We start from the raw sequence: 17690 nt of genomic DNA on the forward strand, positions 1-17690 counted from the left end.
ATAATAAAATACTAAGATAATAAATATCTCAGGTCTACAAGGAAAATTCTATTAATTGTATATATTTGAAGCAGAGCAGACACGACACAAAAGCAAAGCATGCTGTTGACATACAGAGCTAAGCATTAGAAATGTGAAGACTATAAACAGCTAGCACGCGTGCACACAATCACTGTGTACAGAGAAGACCACACATTCCCCCTTTTCCACTCCTTACTGCCACGCCCCCTTCTACTCTCCTTACTGTAAACCATCTACCCAAATTACGTGTTTATTTTCTTTTACTAATATGTCCAATCATCCATATTGCAAAATTTGAAATATTTCATAATATGAAAGAAATTGGCAGATTCTGTAGAAAACACAATCTATCATTCAAGGAAGGAGAGGAGAAGGCATGAAATTGGCTTTTCATTGAAGAACTGGTTGTTAAAATTTTTATTAGGATGTATTCATCTTCTGAGAAACTTTACAATCAGATTCAAATTTTAAAAATTATGGGGGTTTTGTTGAAATAATTTCCTTTTACCACACAGCCTTCTCTTGACACTAGTGATTTCATTTTAGTCAAGCAGAGGGGGGAAATTTGTGCCAACTCAGATTTACTGCACACAAACTCTTGGCAGATATACGTCATTATGCACAAAATAACATCTACAGCACCCAGATTACAAGACAAGCAGTTCTACGTCAAACTAAAAAAAACAGAACCTGGATGTGCCTGTGGTGAGATTGGGTTTGCCTGGGGGGACATTGGATTATGTAGGGGGGTGTTGGGGGCACTCGGGCCCCGCCCCAAGGGGCTTGAAATAGGCGGTCCTGCTGTGAGCGGGTGCTGAGGTACAGTTGATTGAGGGCCACTTGACCCTTGACCTGTGTTTAAAATCAACCAATTGCAGCATTAAAAATCATTCAGCTCTGCAGATGAAATACAAAATTATATCTTTGTGCCCTGATTTTTAAGAAATAGATAAACAATCTGCACAGTTAAGGCTATTAACAATATAAAAATAATCATAAATATATTCATGTATATGTACAGCCACAATATTTGCCACACACAACTAGCTGAAAGGCAATATCTGATATGTCAGCCCACAAGTTGATGTGATACAAAAAGCAAAATCATTGTGCTTGACCAGAAAATAGGTCAACATAATACCACAGTAATTTCAACAAAGAATAGCTAATGACTTGAGACATGCACATTTTAGTTCAATTTAAAAAAAAAATTCCATATCATGTCTCCTTATCAAAGAATTCCCTTCTGCATAACTCTTAGCTAGATGGAAAATGAAAAGAAAAAAAAGAAAAAGTTATAAAAACATTTATGAATTATGACCTCATTATTTGATACTTGTCACTTGAGTTTCATTCAGAAGCAAATCACAGAGATGAAGCAATAGACCCTTTTTTTTTGGTTTTGGTAATTCAATTTAAACACCTCTAATAACTGTCTTATCAAACAGTTCCAAATTTAAGGTTCCCTGTTGAAAAAAAAGTCTGAACCCCATAAACTACAAGCCCTAAACCCTATCCATAATATATAAAATCCATGTCAATTTTAGGCCCCGCCCTCACCAAATATCTGTGACAACTACAATCCCCCCCCGGGCTATATCAAATATCTGTGACTTTACATCCTCCCCCTCCCCTACAATAAAGACCTGTGATAACTACAGGCCCTACCCGCCCATATGATATGAAACATGATAATAAAAAAAAATACAAGCCCCGCCCTCTCCTATAACATTACAAATCTACGACATGTAAACACACCCATTCCTCCTGTCGTTAGGATCCGGGCAAATTCATTTTGTGGCGGATGTTGAACCGTTTGTGAAACCTCTTCAGAATTTGACATGTTCATCCCGATCTCGTTCCCGTACTCGTCCTTTACGAGGCGAGAGGGCGGGGCTGAAATACCAGAAATCATATCAAATGGGGAAATAACACCGACAGCGTATCAAATAAGGATTGCCTTCAGTAAACATGCGCTTGTATCATTAATAATAATGTTGAATTGCGTAGAACATAGAAGCCCGTCAATGAATTTTTCCATGCAACAATCCCCCCCCCCCACCCTCAATATTTCCCAAAACTTGAAATAGTATTCCTCATACTGAATCTGATGCAACATATTTTTTTCAATATTTCCTTAAACTTGAAATACATGTAGTATGCCTCAAAGACAACAGAAAGTTATATTAGTGTTGGACTGATAACATCTAGTGTCGGCCCAATAACCGCAAGTGTTTGCCCAATAATATCTGATGTCGGACCGATAACATGTAGTGTCAGCCCAATAACCGCAAGTGTTGGCCCAATAACATCTGATGTCAGACCGATAACATCCCCAAGAAATTTGAGCCAGCAGTGAATTTGATGACCAATCAGTCATTCTATAAGCAAATTGCTGCCATGCGAACTAATAATTTTCTTTACATGGCTAATTTTGCATTCTTTGTGCCACCTGTTTTTTCTATCTTTAATTCATAGCATTTACAGATTGAAGGATGACTCAGTCTTTATGTAGAACAAGAGGGATTATGATTGCACATCTGGGTCAAAGTCACAAGGTCAATACCTTTCCACCGGTGTTCTAGAAATTTACCTGTACGAAGGATTTGATTGGTTAAAATTTCCTCGGACTGGAAAGCTCCTAGTGCATTTCATTATCTGGACTGGTAAAAATCTCGAAATGTTCGATACCATAGAAATAGATTTCAAGAAATCTGCTTTCCACCACTAGAAGTGGCTTATGACATCCACACACAATACAAAGTCTTCCTCTTTAACAATTGGGAAAAAACCCACCGAAGATTACAGACCGTTAAACAGACACTTTGTAAGACCGAAATCAAAGGTGACATTTTTTTTATCCAGAGGGTAATAACATGTAAACAATACATTATATTCCACACAATACGCAAACAACATATCAAATGCTTACACCGACAGTCTCTCTGTCTGTTCTAAAAGCCAAGGAGAAAGCAAAATTGCCCTATTTCAGAACAGCCACATTTCCCTACCACAGTAATATTACAGGACTCAACCATCCAACCACAAATTAACCTCCTGTCATTCCTCATAATTAAAAAAAATTACCTGCATGTTGAATATTCAGCCCAGACAGATCTGTAAAATAGTACAGAATTTATTTAAAACATGAATAATCGATTCTGATTCTGATTTAAAGAAGAAGAAAAACTATGCAAACCTGAACCAAATCCTACAGTTCCAAATCTGTCTTTCTGCAAACAGGGCCATTCATAAACAAGAGGCCCATGGGCCACATCGCTCACCTGAGTCACCATGGCCCATATCTGAAGACTTTCCATATATATTTGCATGTAAAACCTTAGTCCCTATTATGGCCCAAACTACCCTTTGCAAACTTGAATCTACACCATGTCAGAAAGCTTTCATGTAAATGTTAACTTCTTTGGCCCAATGGTTCTTGAGAAGAAGATTTTTAAAGCTTTTTCCTATATTTGTATGTAAAACTTTGACCCCCCCCCCCCCCCCCACTTGTGGCCCCATCCTACCCCCCGGGGGCCATGATTTGAACAAACTTGAATCTGCACTACGTCAGAAAGTTTTCTTGTAAATATCAGCTTTTCTGACTCAGTGGTTATTGAGAAAAAGATTTTTACTATATATTTGTAAGTAAAACTTTGATCCCCCCTTGTGGCCCCATCCTACCCCCGGGGGCCATGATTTGAACAAACTTGAATCTGCACTATGTCAGAAAGTTTTCATGTAAAAATCAGCTTTTCTGGCTCAGTAGTTCTTGAGAAGAAGATTTTTCCCATATATTTGTATGTAAAACTTTGATCCCCTATTGTGGCCCCATCCAACCCCCGGAGCCCATGATTTGAACAAACTTGAATCTGCATTATGTCAGGAAGCTTTCATGTAAATCTCAGCTTTCCTGGCTTAGTGGTTCTTGAGAAGAAGATTTTAAAAGTTTTTCCCTATATATTTGTATGTAAAACTTTGATCCCCCCTTGTGGCCCCATCCTACCACCGGGGGCCATGATTTGAACAAACTTGAATCTGCAATATTTCAGGTAAATTTCAGCTCTTCTGGCCCAGTGGTTCTTGAGAAGCAGGGCTCGAAATTAACATATGCCCATCAGTCTGTGACTGGTTAAAAGTCTGGCGGACTGACTGATATTTGTTTTAGTCAGTCCAATGGGACTGGTTAATTTTCTAAAGCATCATTTTGGAAAATATACATATGAAATTTTATACACACATTTGGCACGCTTCGATCTGTAGATATCAGACAAATCCGATTCGTAAATATAAATCCCACATTTAAGTGTTACAATATTGTCTGAAGCATATTGAGTTGAATTTCATTTTAATAACATTACCGAAATATGTTTAATTAATTTTGGAAAACTCTGTTGGACTAGTAAATTTTTCTGCGGACTGGTTGAAATTATACCCCATTAGTCCGCCTGGACTAGTGACATAAAAAAGTTAGCTTCAAGCCCTGAGAAGAAGATTTTTAAATGACCCCACCCTATTTTTGCATTTTTGTGATTATCTCCCTTTGAAAGGGACATGGCCCAACTTGAAAGCCCTTCACCCAAGGATGCTTTTGGCCATGTTTGGTTGAAATTGGCCCAGTGGTTCTGGAGAAGAAGTCGAAAATGTGAAAAGTTTAACAGACAGACGGACAGACAGACAGACAGCCAACGGACAAAAAGCGATCAGAAAAGCTCACTTGAACCTTCGGTTCAGGTGAGCTAAAAATGTTTGTGTGGAATTGCCACCTGGAAGATTTCAGATGCAGGAGGGAGGAAGGAAATTCATTTTTTAATTGAAGTTTTAAATAAAAATCACAATATAAAACAGTGAACAGATTTATTTATTTTTTTAGATTTTTTTTCTTTTATTATAATCATTAAATGTTTTTACACATCTACACTATGATATATACCAAGTTTGGCCCCACCCTGGAGTCAGAGTCTCTACCCTGGGGTTGGAACCCCTACCCCGGGGATCATGAAATTTACAATTTTGGTAGAGGCTTACCTGCTCTACATCACTATGCATTAAGTTTTTCTTAAAGATATGCAGCTGTGGAGAAGATTTTTGAAAATTGGTCAATTTTTGCCCTGCCCCCTCAGGCCCCCATGGGGTGGGGGTGACAGAAGTCCTGCAATTTAAAAGTCCCTTGTCCCAAAGATACTTCATATCAAATTTGAAAAGAATTGGAGTGGTAGTTACCAAAGAGAATTTAAAAATGTTCAGTTATTTACATTTTTAATCCCTGACTATTTTGGCCCCATCCTTATACCAAAACCCCTACCCCTGGGGTTATTAAATATTCAATTTTGGTAAAAAGCTACCTCTTATTTCTAAATATCCATTTAGTTTCAATTTAGCATCAATGGCATTAAAGAAGTGGGTGCTTGTACGATTAGTCATGGCCCTGCTGTTGTTGAAATGAGGATTTTAAAAAATGTTTCCTTGTATCTTTGATGACCTATAATTGTGGCCCCACCCTACCCCTGGAGCCCCTAATTTGAACAAACTTGAATCTGTACTATGCCAAGAAGCTTCCATGTAAATCTAACTTTTCAGGCCCAGAAGTACTTGAGATGAAGATTTTTATAAGATGGCAAAATTTTCACAAATAATTAATTATCTCCACTCTAAAATGGGTGTGGCAATTCATTTGAACAAACTTACACCAGCGTGCTTTGTTGAAAATGTTAAAAAGTTTACAAGTGGACAAACTCCAGACAAAAGTGATCAGAAAAGCTGGCTTGAGCTTTCAGCTCAGGTGAGCTAAAAAGAGATAAGAGACTTACCAATTCCAGGGGAGACCACTCTCTCATAGTGATATGGATTGACACAAACACTGTCCTGCTTTAAATCGAAAGCGTAGTGACAGAACTTGCAGTGCTTCAGTTCGTTTTTGTGAAGATCTGGCCATCGCCAAATGCGAGCATAAATCACATGAGGAAATCCCTTCCGACCAGCGACCTTTAAAGTACAAAAAAAGAAAATCAATTAATCATGTTAATTTTCCATTCACTTTAGTAACTGAAAATAATCCATAATAATTCTCAAGGTTTCTCTGTTATGCCTTACATACCATTACATCCATGCATAATCAAGAACCTTACAATAGATAGTTGATTACAACAGGGGTTTTTTCCTTATATAACTGGTACCGATAAACGGTACCATTCCCAATGCCAAAAAAAACTTTGATTTTTCTCAATTTTGAGACTAAAAATTCCCAATCCACTTGCCGAAAAATAGACCTCTGACATTATTTTAAAAATTGAAAGTACAGATCATGTAGTGCGCGTGTTGAAGAGCGACGATAATTCTAGAACAATCCTACGACGATTCCTGATGTCTCACAACAGCAAATATTACTGTAAAAAAAAAAATGAAGAAAGATGATTCCTGCATTTGCCGACACATGGTAGAAAAATCCCAATTTCTTTGATTTTGACGCTAGTTTTCTCAACAGAATGGGTACCATGCAGTACCAGTACCAGTGGGTAAAAAAAAAAAACCCACACGCTGTGATTAAGTAACCATCACATTCAATATCTATACCTACAGAAAAGTAGCTGGGATAGACGGGAGAGCTACAGTACCAACCATTCTTCAATCATGCAATTCAACACATGGAGGGTTTTTCTTGTTCTGTGCTTGGCTATGTTTGAACGGGGCTTCTGTACATGTTTGAAGGTACGTTTTGGCAGATGAGGGGAAATTGTGTATGGTTCGTTAGAGTTTGTTTTACACCTAGTTCAGAATTTTTCACTCATATTGTGACGTCACCAGTTATAGGTGAAGTACCACAAAATTAAGATTCATGCTTAGCGCTTATGGCCGTAGCAGTGAGGGTTCAATCCTTATCGAGGAAACACCTACCGTGACACAGGACCTCCGTTTTGAAGGTCATATCCAGGGTTCTGGATATGATTAATTCGGACCCATCCAAGAGTCAAAACCATGGGTTGTGAAATTCACCATTTTTTGTACATCTTTTTCTGCTATTCCTTAGTATGCATTTAGATTTTATACAGTATCAGCAAACTTACACATAAACACTGTATAGTCAGAACCCCTAAGGGCTGTTCCAGAAATGATCAAATGGGGGGGGGGGGGGGGGGGGGGGGGTCGGGCGGCAAACGATATTTTTTTGTGTGGGTGGTCATATTTTTTCATATTTTATTTGGTCCGTGGTTGGACTGTTAATAAAATATTTATTATGGGTAGTGGGTAGTTTCTATTGTTTTTTTAATTTTGTGCCACGTGGATGTTGAGTTTTCAGAATATTTTTATTGTCGCTCTTGTCGTGTTGGTTACAAAACATCGGAGGGAAAATTGAAAACGTGCTTTCGAAATCAGAAATAACATAGAACTATTCGAGTTGTCGCTCTTTGCAGCGCATAACTTTCCATTACGGCACTCTTCAAATTAGAGGCGTGTTTAGTAGGGTCCGTTGGGATGTGATGGCAGCGAACTCTGTTCTGTAGATTATTACAGTTTACAGTGCATCGATTTTGCGCATATTTTGAAACCAATAGGTATTCCGTTTTCTAATAAAAATAGGCAAACTTTGGTTGATTTATGTGAGGGTACCGATGCGTTATATTTATCAGTCTGTGATGGTGATATAGAGGCCTCCGGGCGCGGGCTCCATTAGAAGACGAACGATTCGTGGAAAAACATATCCACACCCATTTCATGATAATAGCATCGCTTGGACTCCCAATCTTTCCAACATTCCCGTCATAGATGCCTTTGATTGTTGATGTGACATCATTTCTTCGGAACTACTTTGATATGTCGCACAGGCATTACTGCGTCATTGACTAATATGTTGACTGCTACCGTTTGAGCGAGGGCAGCTTCATATATGTACATATTTTGTAATGTTCATGCTTTGATCAGGTTCAATTTAAACAATATCTATTTGCAAAATACTCTTTACATGAATTTTCTCCCAGGGTTTTATATTAAAAATCATTAAAACATGTATACATGAATGTGATTTATTAATAAATATCTTTATACTATAGAGTATATATACATTTTATTTCTGCTGCCTTCACTGTGACTTGCTTAAACTTTGATGCACGACCTGTTCTGAACTGTATGTTCTCAGCCTCTACTTCCTTTTTTCTACTCTCAATCTTTTCAAAGTTACTAATTGTATGATAAAAATGCCTAAACCTTTCAAGTTTGTAAAACTATGTTTAAACAGCACTGTCTTTGAACACAAAACGCATTTCAATATGTCATGAAAATTTAAAAATAAATCGATAAATTCAACTATTTGGCATGTATATGCCCCCCCCCCCCCCCCTTGCAAACCTATCTAATTAGAAAAATGAAATTCATATGATAATCCCCTTGTAGCAATGGTATGTTCTAAAAGAGAAAATTAGAACAAGTTTTATAATATTGTACATAATCCTAGTTGTAACACAATGAAGAAATATTTCAGCATTCATATATAATCATTGAATAAAATTGCAACATCATTGATTTCAGTCCCTCTCCTGGAATGCTGTTGTTGTGAGGATACATTAATTAAGATCAATTTACAAAACTAGAATTAAGGTTTTTCAGTTGTTAATTTATTTAGCAAGTGGCATGGGGTTGGTTATCATGAAGGAGGGGGGGGGGGGGGGGGGGGGGGGGGGGGTTGTCATCGTGGTTTGCATTACCAGACATGTTAAAAGGAAATGGATTGAAGCACTTGTTATTTTTAGTCACGGGAAAAAAACCAAAGAATTTAAAAAAATGTTTTCAATCCAATCGATTTTTTGTAATTTTTTAAATACCACTAATTCAGTACCTGTGATCCCTCACGTATTCTAACAGTTTTTAAGAAGTTAGTCTTCCTTTTTTTTTTTTTTGGTTAGAATAATAAATTGCTATTGAGAATTTAGTATTTTAATGTTCACGTAATAATAATGTCCTGTTAGTATGACTTTTAACAAGTACGTACACCTTATTATGACGTACGTCAAAACGTAGACATGACGTCACATCATCTTAGCCTGACTTTCATAAACATTGCACTCCGTTAAACATTTCGCCTATTGGTGCACTAAATTTTGGAGCTAGGAGGCCACAAGATTAGAATGATATTCTGCTTAAGTTCACAATCATATTCCAAGGTGTGACTTGGCGAGATCTCAGCCATTTTTGACAAGGGACTTCTGGGATTGGCGTCAAAAATTTTTCCTTGTTAGAGGTTGAGATTTAACTCGGATTATTTCCCGCGATTTAGTCATTAGAGCTCACAGTACGAGCCTGCGCTTGCTACTAGAATGTTTGTCCCGAAAACATCGCGAGATTTGTACTGTTTTCATTTTTTGAAATATTTTTGTGGTGGGTCTGGTTAAGTTTTTTTTTAATTAGATGGGTCATTGTAAAATGAGTTGTATTAATTTGATGGGTCATGGGGCAATTTTTTTTATTTTTTTTTTATGGGTGCTTGGTATATACAAAAGGTGCCTCCCTACCCCCCATGTATTTATTTCTGGAATAGCCCTAACCCGGGGATCATCAAATTTACAATTTTGGTAAAGAACTACCTGCTCTTTATAAACATCCATTTACTTTCAATTTAGTATCAATAACACTAATGAAGATTTTATCTAAGTACCTCTACCCCGGGAATCATGAAATTTATAATTTTTGGTAAAGGACTACCTGCTCTTTCTAAATCTCCATTTAGTTTCAATTTAGTATCAACAGCATTAAAGAAGATATAATTTAAACACTATATTGTAAGTATGCCCCCCCCCCCCCTGAGGTCAAAACCCCTACCCTGGGGATCATGAAATTTACAATTTTGGTAGAGGCCTTCCTGCTCTACATCACCATGCATTTAACTTTACTTACACATGTGCGGTTCTTGAGAAGAAGATTTTTGAAAATTGGTCAATTTTGGGCAGTTTTTGCCCGCCTCCAAGGTGCTGGAGTCCTGAAATTTAAAATTCATGTCCCCCTTGTCCCAAAGATGCTTCATACCAAATATTTAAAAAATTGGAGTGGCAGTTATCAAGAAGTTAAAAATGTTCAATTGTTAACGCATGATGGACAACGCACATCGACGGACGAAATCCAATTGCAATTGCAATAGGTCACCTTAATTTACTCAGGTGATTTAGAAATAGTTTGTTACCAGTCACTTACATGTACAGTATGATGCAATAAGTATTCGTACAAAATGGCGGCGTGTTTACATTCGTGCTTGCAGCCAATAGATTTAACGGAGTATGAAATAGTTTTTAAATAGCGTCGGGATTCCGTTAGTTATTTATAACATTGTTTAGTCATGTGGCATCCCATGTGTCACATGGTTTTGTTATCGTCTGCTATATTTCCGGAAATATACAAGTGAAAGCGAGATAGGTAGAAAGGGGAAAGAGTTATCAAGCGATGTAAAGAATGTTATATGGAATCTCTTAGATCAGGGAAATTCTATTCGGAAAGTCTCAGAGCTGTTAGGAATTCCTCATACGACGATTTCAAGCGTGAAAAAACGTATTGAACAGAGAGGTTCAGCGGAAAACACCAAACGAAGCGGCCGGCCTCCAAAAGTCACAGATCGCCATTACCGACGATGGAAAGGTTGGTCAAAACGAACAGAAGGCAAAGTTTGCTAGACATTACGAACAAATTTAATGAAAATGTGGATCAACCTGTTGCCAAACGTACCGTGCAGCTTCATCTCCATAAACATGGTTTCTCGAGGCGAGTGTCTAAGAAGAAAGTGGTTGTGAAGGAAGTTAACAGGAAAAAAAGATTGTCTTGGTGCAGGGAAAAGAGACGATTGACAGTAGAAAACTATTGGAACAGAGTTATTTTTTCGGACGAATCTAAAATCATGATAGGACATGATTCCCATGTGTATGTGTGGCGCAAAAAGGATGAGGGATGGCGGCCTGATTTAGTGACACCACAACAAAGTAAGCCATGTTATGAAGTGATGATTTGGGGGTGTGTGACATGGGAAGGTGTGGGGACTATCACGTCTGTGAATGGCAATATAAATGCTGAGAAATATCAGGAGATCATTGATGAGAACTTGTGGCCAGTTGTAGTCCGTCATTTCCCCGTTGAAAATTACATATTTCAGCAGGACAACGCTCATGTACATCGGGCTAGAAGCACCCAGGAATTTCTTCACAGAAACAATGTTACCACCATGAGTTGGCCAGCACAGAGTCCAGATCTCAATATCATCGAGAATCTGTGGTTGCTACTAAAAAGAAAGCTTCAGACACGAGTTGGGAGGATCAGGAGTAGGGATGACCTCTTCCGAGAGATTCAGGACATCTGGACAGGGATCAGGGTAGACTATGTTAGAAGCCTATATCGATCGATTCCACGAAGATTATTGAGTGTTATAAGATTGAAAGGACATTTGACAAAGTATTAGGTAAGTTTAGTTTGTTTTATTAATTTTAGAAACGGCATACCAACATTTTTATTCTGACCTAATTCCGTCGTGAATGTAAACACACCGCCATTTTGTACGAATACTTATTGCATCATACTGTAAATTAACACATTTTGCTAACATTTTACAATGATTTAAATGCTAGATTTAAGTGCCTAAACTCTGGGAAATGCCTCCTACAGCCTTCTAATTTTCAAAATTTTCCCGGGCAGCATGCCCCCAGACCCCCTAGAGCCTCGCGCCTTTGGTGCTCACATATTTCTCCACTTATTTTTTATAAAGTCACCCGTTACTTCTAAATTTTATTGAGAACCCTGCATATCCGAAAGACACGCGATTCTCACTTCTAAATGCCAAGAGTTTGGATAAGAAGCAATCACTACCTAAGTTCACGTCTTAGATTTGACATGGTCATGGCACGAGCAGGGCTCGAACTCACAACCTACCGGTTATGAAGCAAATGCTTTACCAACGAGCTATCGCAACAGGTAATTAATTATCTACGGAATTGTTTTTACATCACAATTTTATTCTAGAGGACACAAGGAGACACTCTAATGGTGCCACAATTTTTTATATCAAAATCTAGAGGAGAAAATAAGATACCAGAATGGTGCCAGGATTTTTTATATCAAAATCTACAGATTGATTGATTCAAAATCTACAGAAAATAAGTTACCAGAATGGTGTCAGACCTGGGTTTTTTCAATCGGCAGAGAAACAAAGGTAAAATGGGGGAAAGTAAAATAAGGAGGAAAATTTCCCAGAATGCATTCAATGATATTTTTAAAGACCCATTTTCGGTCCAAATATCAGCTCTTTCCCCTCCCAAAAATTACCAATTTTTTTCGAAATTTTACTTGCACTTTTCCCAATAATAAAAACTGGTGAAAAACGTATTTGTTTAAAAATAAGTTCAATGTGAATAGTTTATGTACGACATGACAAAGACGCATCAATTTTAGATTATTTAGAAAGAATAGCCGAAAATTTTATGAGCTTAAAGAAAAAGAAGTTAAATATATATGTAAAATAAAAGAAGAATGACATCAATTTGTGTTTGATTTCTTGTTTGATGTGATATATTTAGCATGTTTACAATAATGTCTAGGTTTTCCCAATTTGACCAATATGTTGACAATTTCTCCCAATTCGAAAGCCACAGGACCTTTTTGAAAAATCATTGGCATTCTTTAACAAACCTGTAGCCGTCCATCCAGTGTGCGCTGTATCGTGACGCATTTGGTGGTGTGGGCGCCGTTGGTCGTAATGGCAGTGATCAGGCTGTCCAACTCGTCACGTTTTTCTTTCAGTTTCTTGACCAGACTTTCGATGGCACGCTTTGCGAAGCTTTCACTTTCCCCACCCTGTCTGTGACACATCAAGCTGTGAACGATACTCAGACAAGCGTCATTAGATGTTGGAGCCTGAGTCATGATGAATAACGGAGAATGCCGGATCAATCAATTGTTTTGACTGCTAGAAATTCAACTCTCAAGTTCTTCACATTTTCACAACCTCCATTAAATCTATGCACCTGTAAAAACAAAACATTCAGGTATAATCTAGTCAAGTAAATAATACAAAGATTGATATCAAATATAAATCAAATCAAGATATATTCTGAGTGACAATACAGCTTTTTAACTAAATGCTGCAAACACCATTGAAGACGCTCAAAACATGAAGAAATTTAATTGATCTAGAATTTATCTAATAATCAGGAATTCTGACTCTCACTCTGATTGGTCAAAACAATTGTGTCCTTTTTACCTAACACTTCAATCAACCAGTGAAATGTACAATACAAACTGTGATTGACTACAAGATTTAAAGTAGAAAGATATAAAATGACATTTGACGACAATCTTTGTAGAACATTACATGAATAGAAATGTAAATTGCATATTGAAAATACCATGACATTTAATCACATACTCATAGTGGTATATAATCAACAAAAGGGGAGTGAAAAATAGTAAAATATATAATTTTGACTTTGGTCAAATTGTGTAGGGATCCGGGTTAGAATATGTCCTCAGTACACCTTGTCATAAGGGGCGACTAAATGGGGCAGTCCTTCAGATGAGACCATAGAAACCAAGGTCTCATGTCAAAGAAGGTGTGGCATGATAAATATCCCTCCCTGATCAAAGGGCGTAAGTGCCAAGCATAGGCATAAATTTTGCAGCCCTTCACCACCAATGGTGACATCTCCATAAGTGTGAAATATTCTCGAGTGGGACGTCAAACAATAATAAATCAACTTAAAGCTACATAGCCCTAAATGAATGTTTGGCAGATCCTGGATGTTAATGATTAGCCAGCAAGAACTAACCAGTATACCATGGGATTTTAGCTATCTATTTAATGCACAATAAGAACTAAGCGGTATACCATGGGATTTTAGCTATCTATTTAATGCACAAGAAGAACTAAGTGGTATACCATGGGATTTTAGCTAACTATTTAATGCACAATAAGAAATAAGTGGTATACCATGGGATTTTAGCTAACTATTTAATGCACAACAAGAACTAAGCAGTATACCATTGGGTTTCAGCTATCAGTAAAGTTCTTGTCGTTGCTGTCATCCATTAACATTTCTTCGGTTTTCATATAAAAGACGTTAAGAATGGCATCACAATGATATGACGTTACAAGCGTTACTGAACTCCGCACCATCAGACTTTGGCGTGATCATCGCACCTTGGCATCCATAACAATAACAAACCATCGAACTTTGGCGCAGACCATCGCAGTTTGGTGTAACCATCGCACTTTAGAGCCTTATATATATACATAAACTGTAAAATATAAGGAGAAAATTTTTGGGCTGAACAGGGAATCAAACCCAGGACCCCTACATCACTAAACAGGTGCTCTAACCACTGAGCTACCCAGGCTGATATCCACGGTTTGTATAGCCCTATAACTACTACATTCCTCCCTCCTTTGTCTTCATCCTCGAATACACAAAACCCACACTCTTTTCACCCTAGCAAGACTTTCATCTGAAATCTAGAGGCGGACGACACCAAATGTAATGGAGAAAATGCAATGGACCAGACAGGGATTCAAACCCGGTCGGGCTCCCTAAATCTCTAGTGAGGTGCTCTACTAACCAGTGTTGTGACTGAATTCCTCAGAAATCAGAGGAAAACTGGTCAAAAAGGGAGGAAAACACCTCACCCTACCTGGAAAATATCATTTTCTGCCACTTAAAATCAAATCCAGAGTGTTTCATTTTTTTTCTTCGAAAATTGAGCAAATCATCACACCCCTGACTAACTGAGCTATCTGGCCATCGAACCCATCTGACCACCCCATTCCCCCCAGCAAAAATTCCTCACACCTTGAAGACATCAACCCCAAGATCTTTATCACCTGGCAGGCATTTTCATCTGTCAGTCCCAGGGGCTAGTCTAAGACACCAAATGTAATGTATAGGAAAGGAAGAAGTTTTAGGGCTGGACCAGGAATCAAATCCCGAATCCCTGCAGTCAGGTGCTCTAACTAGTGCTGGGTATTGCGACTCGAAAATTGTATTGCGATACATTGAAATATCAAATTTTGTATTGCAATACATCACATTATAATAACAATCTTTATGAAATAAAGCAAATACAGTTATCATTCATTATACTTGAAACACTATAAAATAAAATTAACAAATGAATAGATGAATCAAACTACTAGATTTGTAAGCTATTTGTTCAGTTATTGCTGAAGCTCTTGATAGGATATTTCAATTCAAATCCACCACTCACCATTGTGGAAAGTGTACTAACATGACCTGGGGGAGGGGGAGTAGAAGTCGATACAATTAACCCGTTTTCCGTTTATTTTGGCTCAAATTGATGACATAGACCTCATCGATTTGGCAAAGACCGCAACATTGAAAAGAAATATCACAACAACAAAAAAAAAAAACATTTTCATTTACTTCTAATGTACTCAGAAGGCATATTTTCTTTAAATTTCCATAATAATATCCTCCTTTCCCCATAATATTTATCAGATGTCAACTGACCATGTAAGGTCCTATGGGATAACTTTATTGCTTTAAATCTAGAAATTGGCATAGACAATTTGGTCTATCTCAATTACAGTTGGCATAGACCAGTGTCATTTGACATTGACTCAAACACTGAATTACCAACATTCACAATCATAATTTTCAAAGCAAAATGTTTCCAAACTACCAAACTGTAAGATGCATGTTAGATAATATAAAAGTAAAGGTCAAGCCTGATGCATTTTACTTGAACCCGTTTGTAATAAACTTATCGAATCGAAAATCGAGGCAATGAATCGAACATTGAATTGAAGGTTTATATTGAACAGTATCGATATTTCAGTGAATTGTTTCAGCCCTATATATAACTACTACTAAACGATTTGTTTACAACATTATCCCCAGCTGTAGGTCAATCCTACCCTAACCCCTATTGTTACTCGTATCTTATCTACTTCTCAAGAGTGACATTCGGAGGCACTCTCTCCTCAGTTTACCTGTCCTACATACGTTCGTGGGAATGTAGCCATTCGAAAGAAAGAATGCCGACGTCCCGTCTTTTTTGAAGTTGTACCAGCTTTAGAGTGTTAGACACAATGTTGATAATAGTCTCAGCATCAGCGATGACCATTAATAGAACGGAGGATTCTCTTTGTTAAAGATACAGCCACGTTGTCCACACACGACTAAGTGTAGATCTAGTGCAAACGCTCTAGACATCCTGGCACCAACATAAAAAAAAAAAACGACGGTGTTTATTTTCCAGTTCTTGATCGCATGAAAGATATAGATCGGTCATGATGGATTTTGGGGTTGAGAAAAAGGTGAGGGGTAAGATCGGGCACAAAGTATGGTTTCTGCATGTTTGGTTGTGTTGTTGTTTACCTGCAAAACTGTGATTCTTCTGCATTCTCATGGCGCGAGTAAAAATCAAAATAAACTTGGAGCCGCATGCGCACAAATCATTATGCAGGTTTCCGGTATGTCAAGAAAGGTAACTCCAGCACCAGGATTGGCAAAACGTGAATCAAGGAATACGTAGTTACCTTTAGTGGCATGTGACTGCTTGTCATGATCTTTGAGGGAGAAAATCAAAAACAATAACCTTCACTCTTACAGGGTTGGTACAATATATACCACATAGGCGGATCCAGGAATTTGTGAAAGGAGGTGGGGGTGGGGTCTAGCACATCTTTTAGCTACTTTTCACAGTTTCCATCCCCACCCCATTTACACCTTTTGATTGTGTACATATAACATCTTAGGGGGACCTTGAGACAGTTTATATGAAAATGCTTTGTGTTATTTACTACTTGTCTCACAAGAAATACAAGACAGAGCTCTACAAATTTTATCTATGTTACAAGAGCCAAAACAGAATATTTTAGAAGATCTTTTATCATTTCAGCAGCAATTTTATGGAACTCGTTACCAGATTTTATAAGAAAATGCACAACTACCTCATCTTTTAAATCAGCCTATCTAAAACATTATTTTGACACTCAATGATACTCGTGTGTTTATTGTCTCTTTTCATTTAGTTCTTATCTGTATGTATATAAATTGTGATATTTCCATGCTTTGTGATATATTATGTTCTCGATATGTATATACATGTATGTTATAGACAGGACCACAATGTAAACTAGTTTATACAACTAATTGTGCAATCCTGTATAAATAAAGGATATTATTATTATTATAAAGCTCTATAGCTAGTTATAGTTGTCGCTATACTCAGATCTGATTTTAAAACATTTTTGTTACGCAATCCTTTGTCTTTTTAGGCTTCTATATAGAAGAAAGTCCACTTGTAGTGAAAAGGTTGATTGAACCTAAGCAATCTATCCATTAATTTGTATCTAGCAACTGAATATTTCTTACAAATAAGAAAAAGTGATATGAGTCTTCACGCATCCACAAGAACATAATGGAGAATCAACAATATTGCGTCTATAAAGATAATTATTGTCTCAGTTTGGTATGAATTATATTCAACAGACGAGAACCATACGAAAAATATACAGGGGGGGGAGGGGATTGCTGATATTTACGAAACTGTTTAATTGAAGAAGCCTGTCTTGATTCAATACAAAGAGAATTCCACTTAAAAACAGCGTTTGGTAAAAATTATTTTTTTATAAACTTCAAGTCTACATTTGAATTGTCTTATAGCTAGATATTAAAAGCAATATTTAAAAA

At 37.3% G+C, this 17690-nt stretch overlaps 1 protein-coding gene across 15 annotated transcripts in view; it reads right to left on the minus strand.

The window, feature by feature from the left end:
* The window catches only part of LOC125661258 (mothers against decapentaplegic homolog 4-like), a 64010-nt gene extending 47531 nt beyond the window's left edge, over positions 1-16479 (minus strand). Inside the window, exons 1-8 of one of the 15 annotated variants that reach the window (XM_048893223.2) lie at positions 16374-16479; positions 15999-16209; positions 12673-13007; positions 10710-10769; positions 5832-6006; positions 3109-3138; positions 1780-1917; positions 712-873 (exon numbers count right to left, since the gene is read on the minus strand). In XM_048893223.2, coding sequence (XP_048749180.1) covers positions 712-873; positions 1780-1917; positions 3109-3138; positions 5832-6006; positions 10710-10769; positions 12673-12906 — 799 coding nt within the window. In that variant the 5' untranslated portion in view covers positions 12907-13007; positions 15999-16209; positions 16374-16479. Of the gene's footprint in view, positions 1-711; positions 874-1779; positions 1918-3108; positions 3139-5831; positions 6007-10709; positions 10770-12672; positions 13008-15985; positions 16210-16373 lie in introns of all 15 variants that reach the window. The other 14 variants (XM_056147292.1, XM_056147291.1, XM_048893222.2 and 11 more) reach the window with 14 other exon arrangements.
* Between the last annotated feature and the right edge of the window lie 1211 nt (positions 16480-17690).

The sequence above is a fragment of the Ostrea edulis genome, chromosome 8, assembly GCF_947568905.1.
Source record: "Ostrea edulis chromosome 8, xbOstEdul1.1, whole genome shotgun sequence".
NCBI lineage: Eukaryota > Metazoa > Mollusca > Bivalvia > Ostreida > Ostreidae > Ostrea > Ostrea edulis.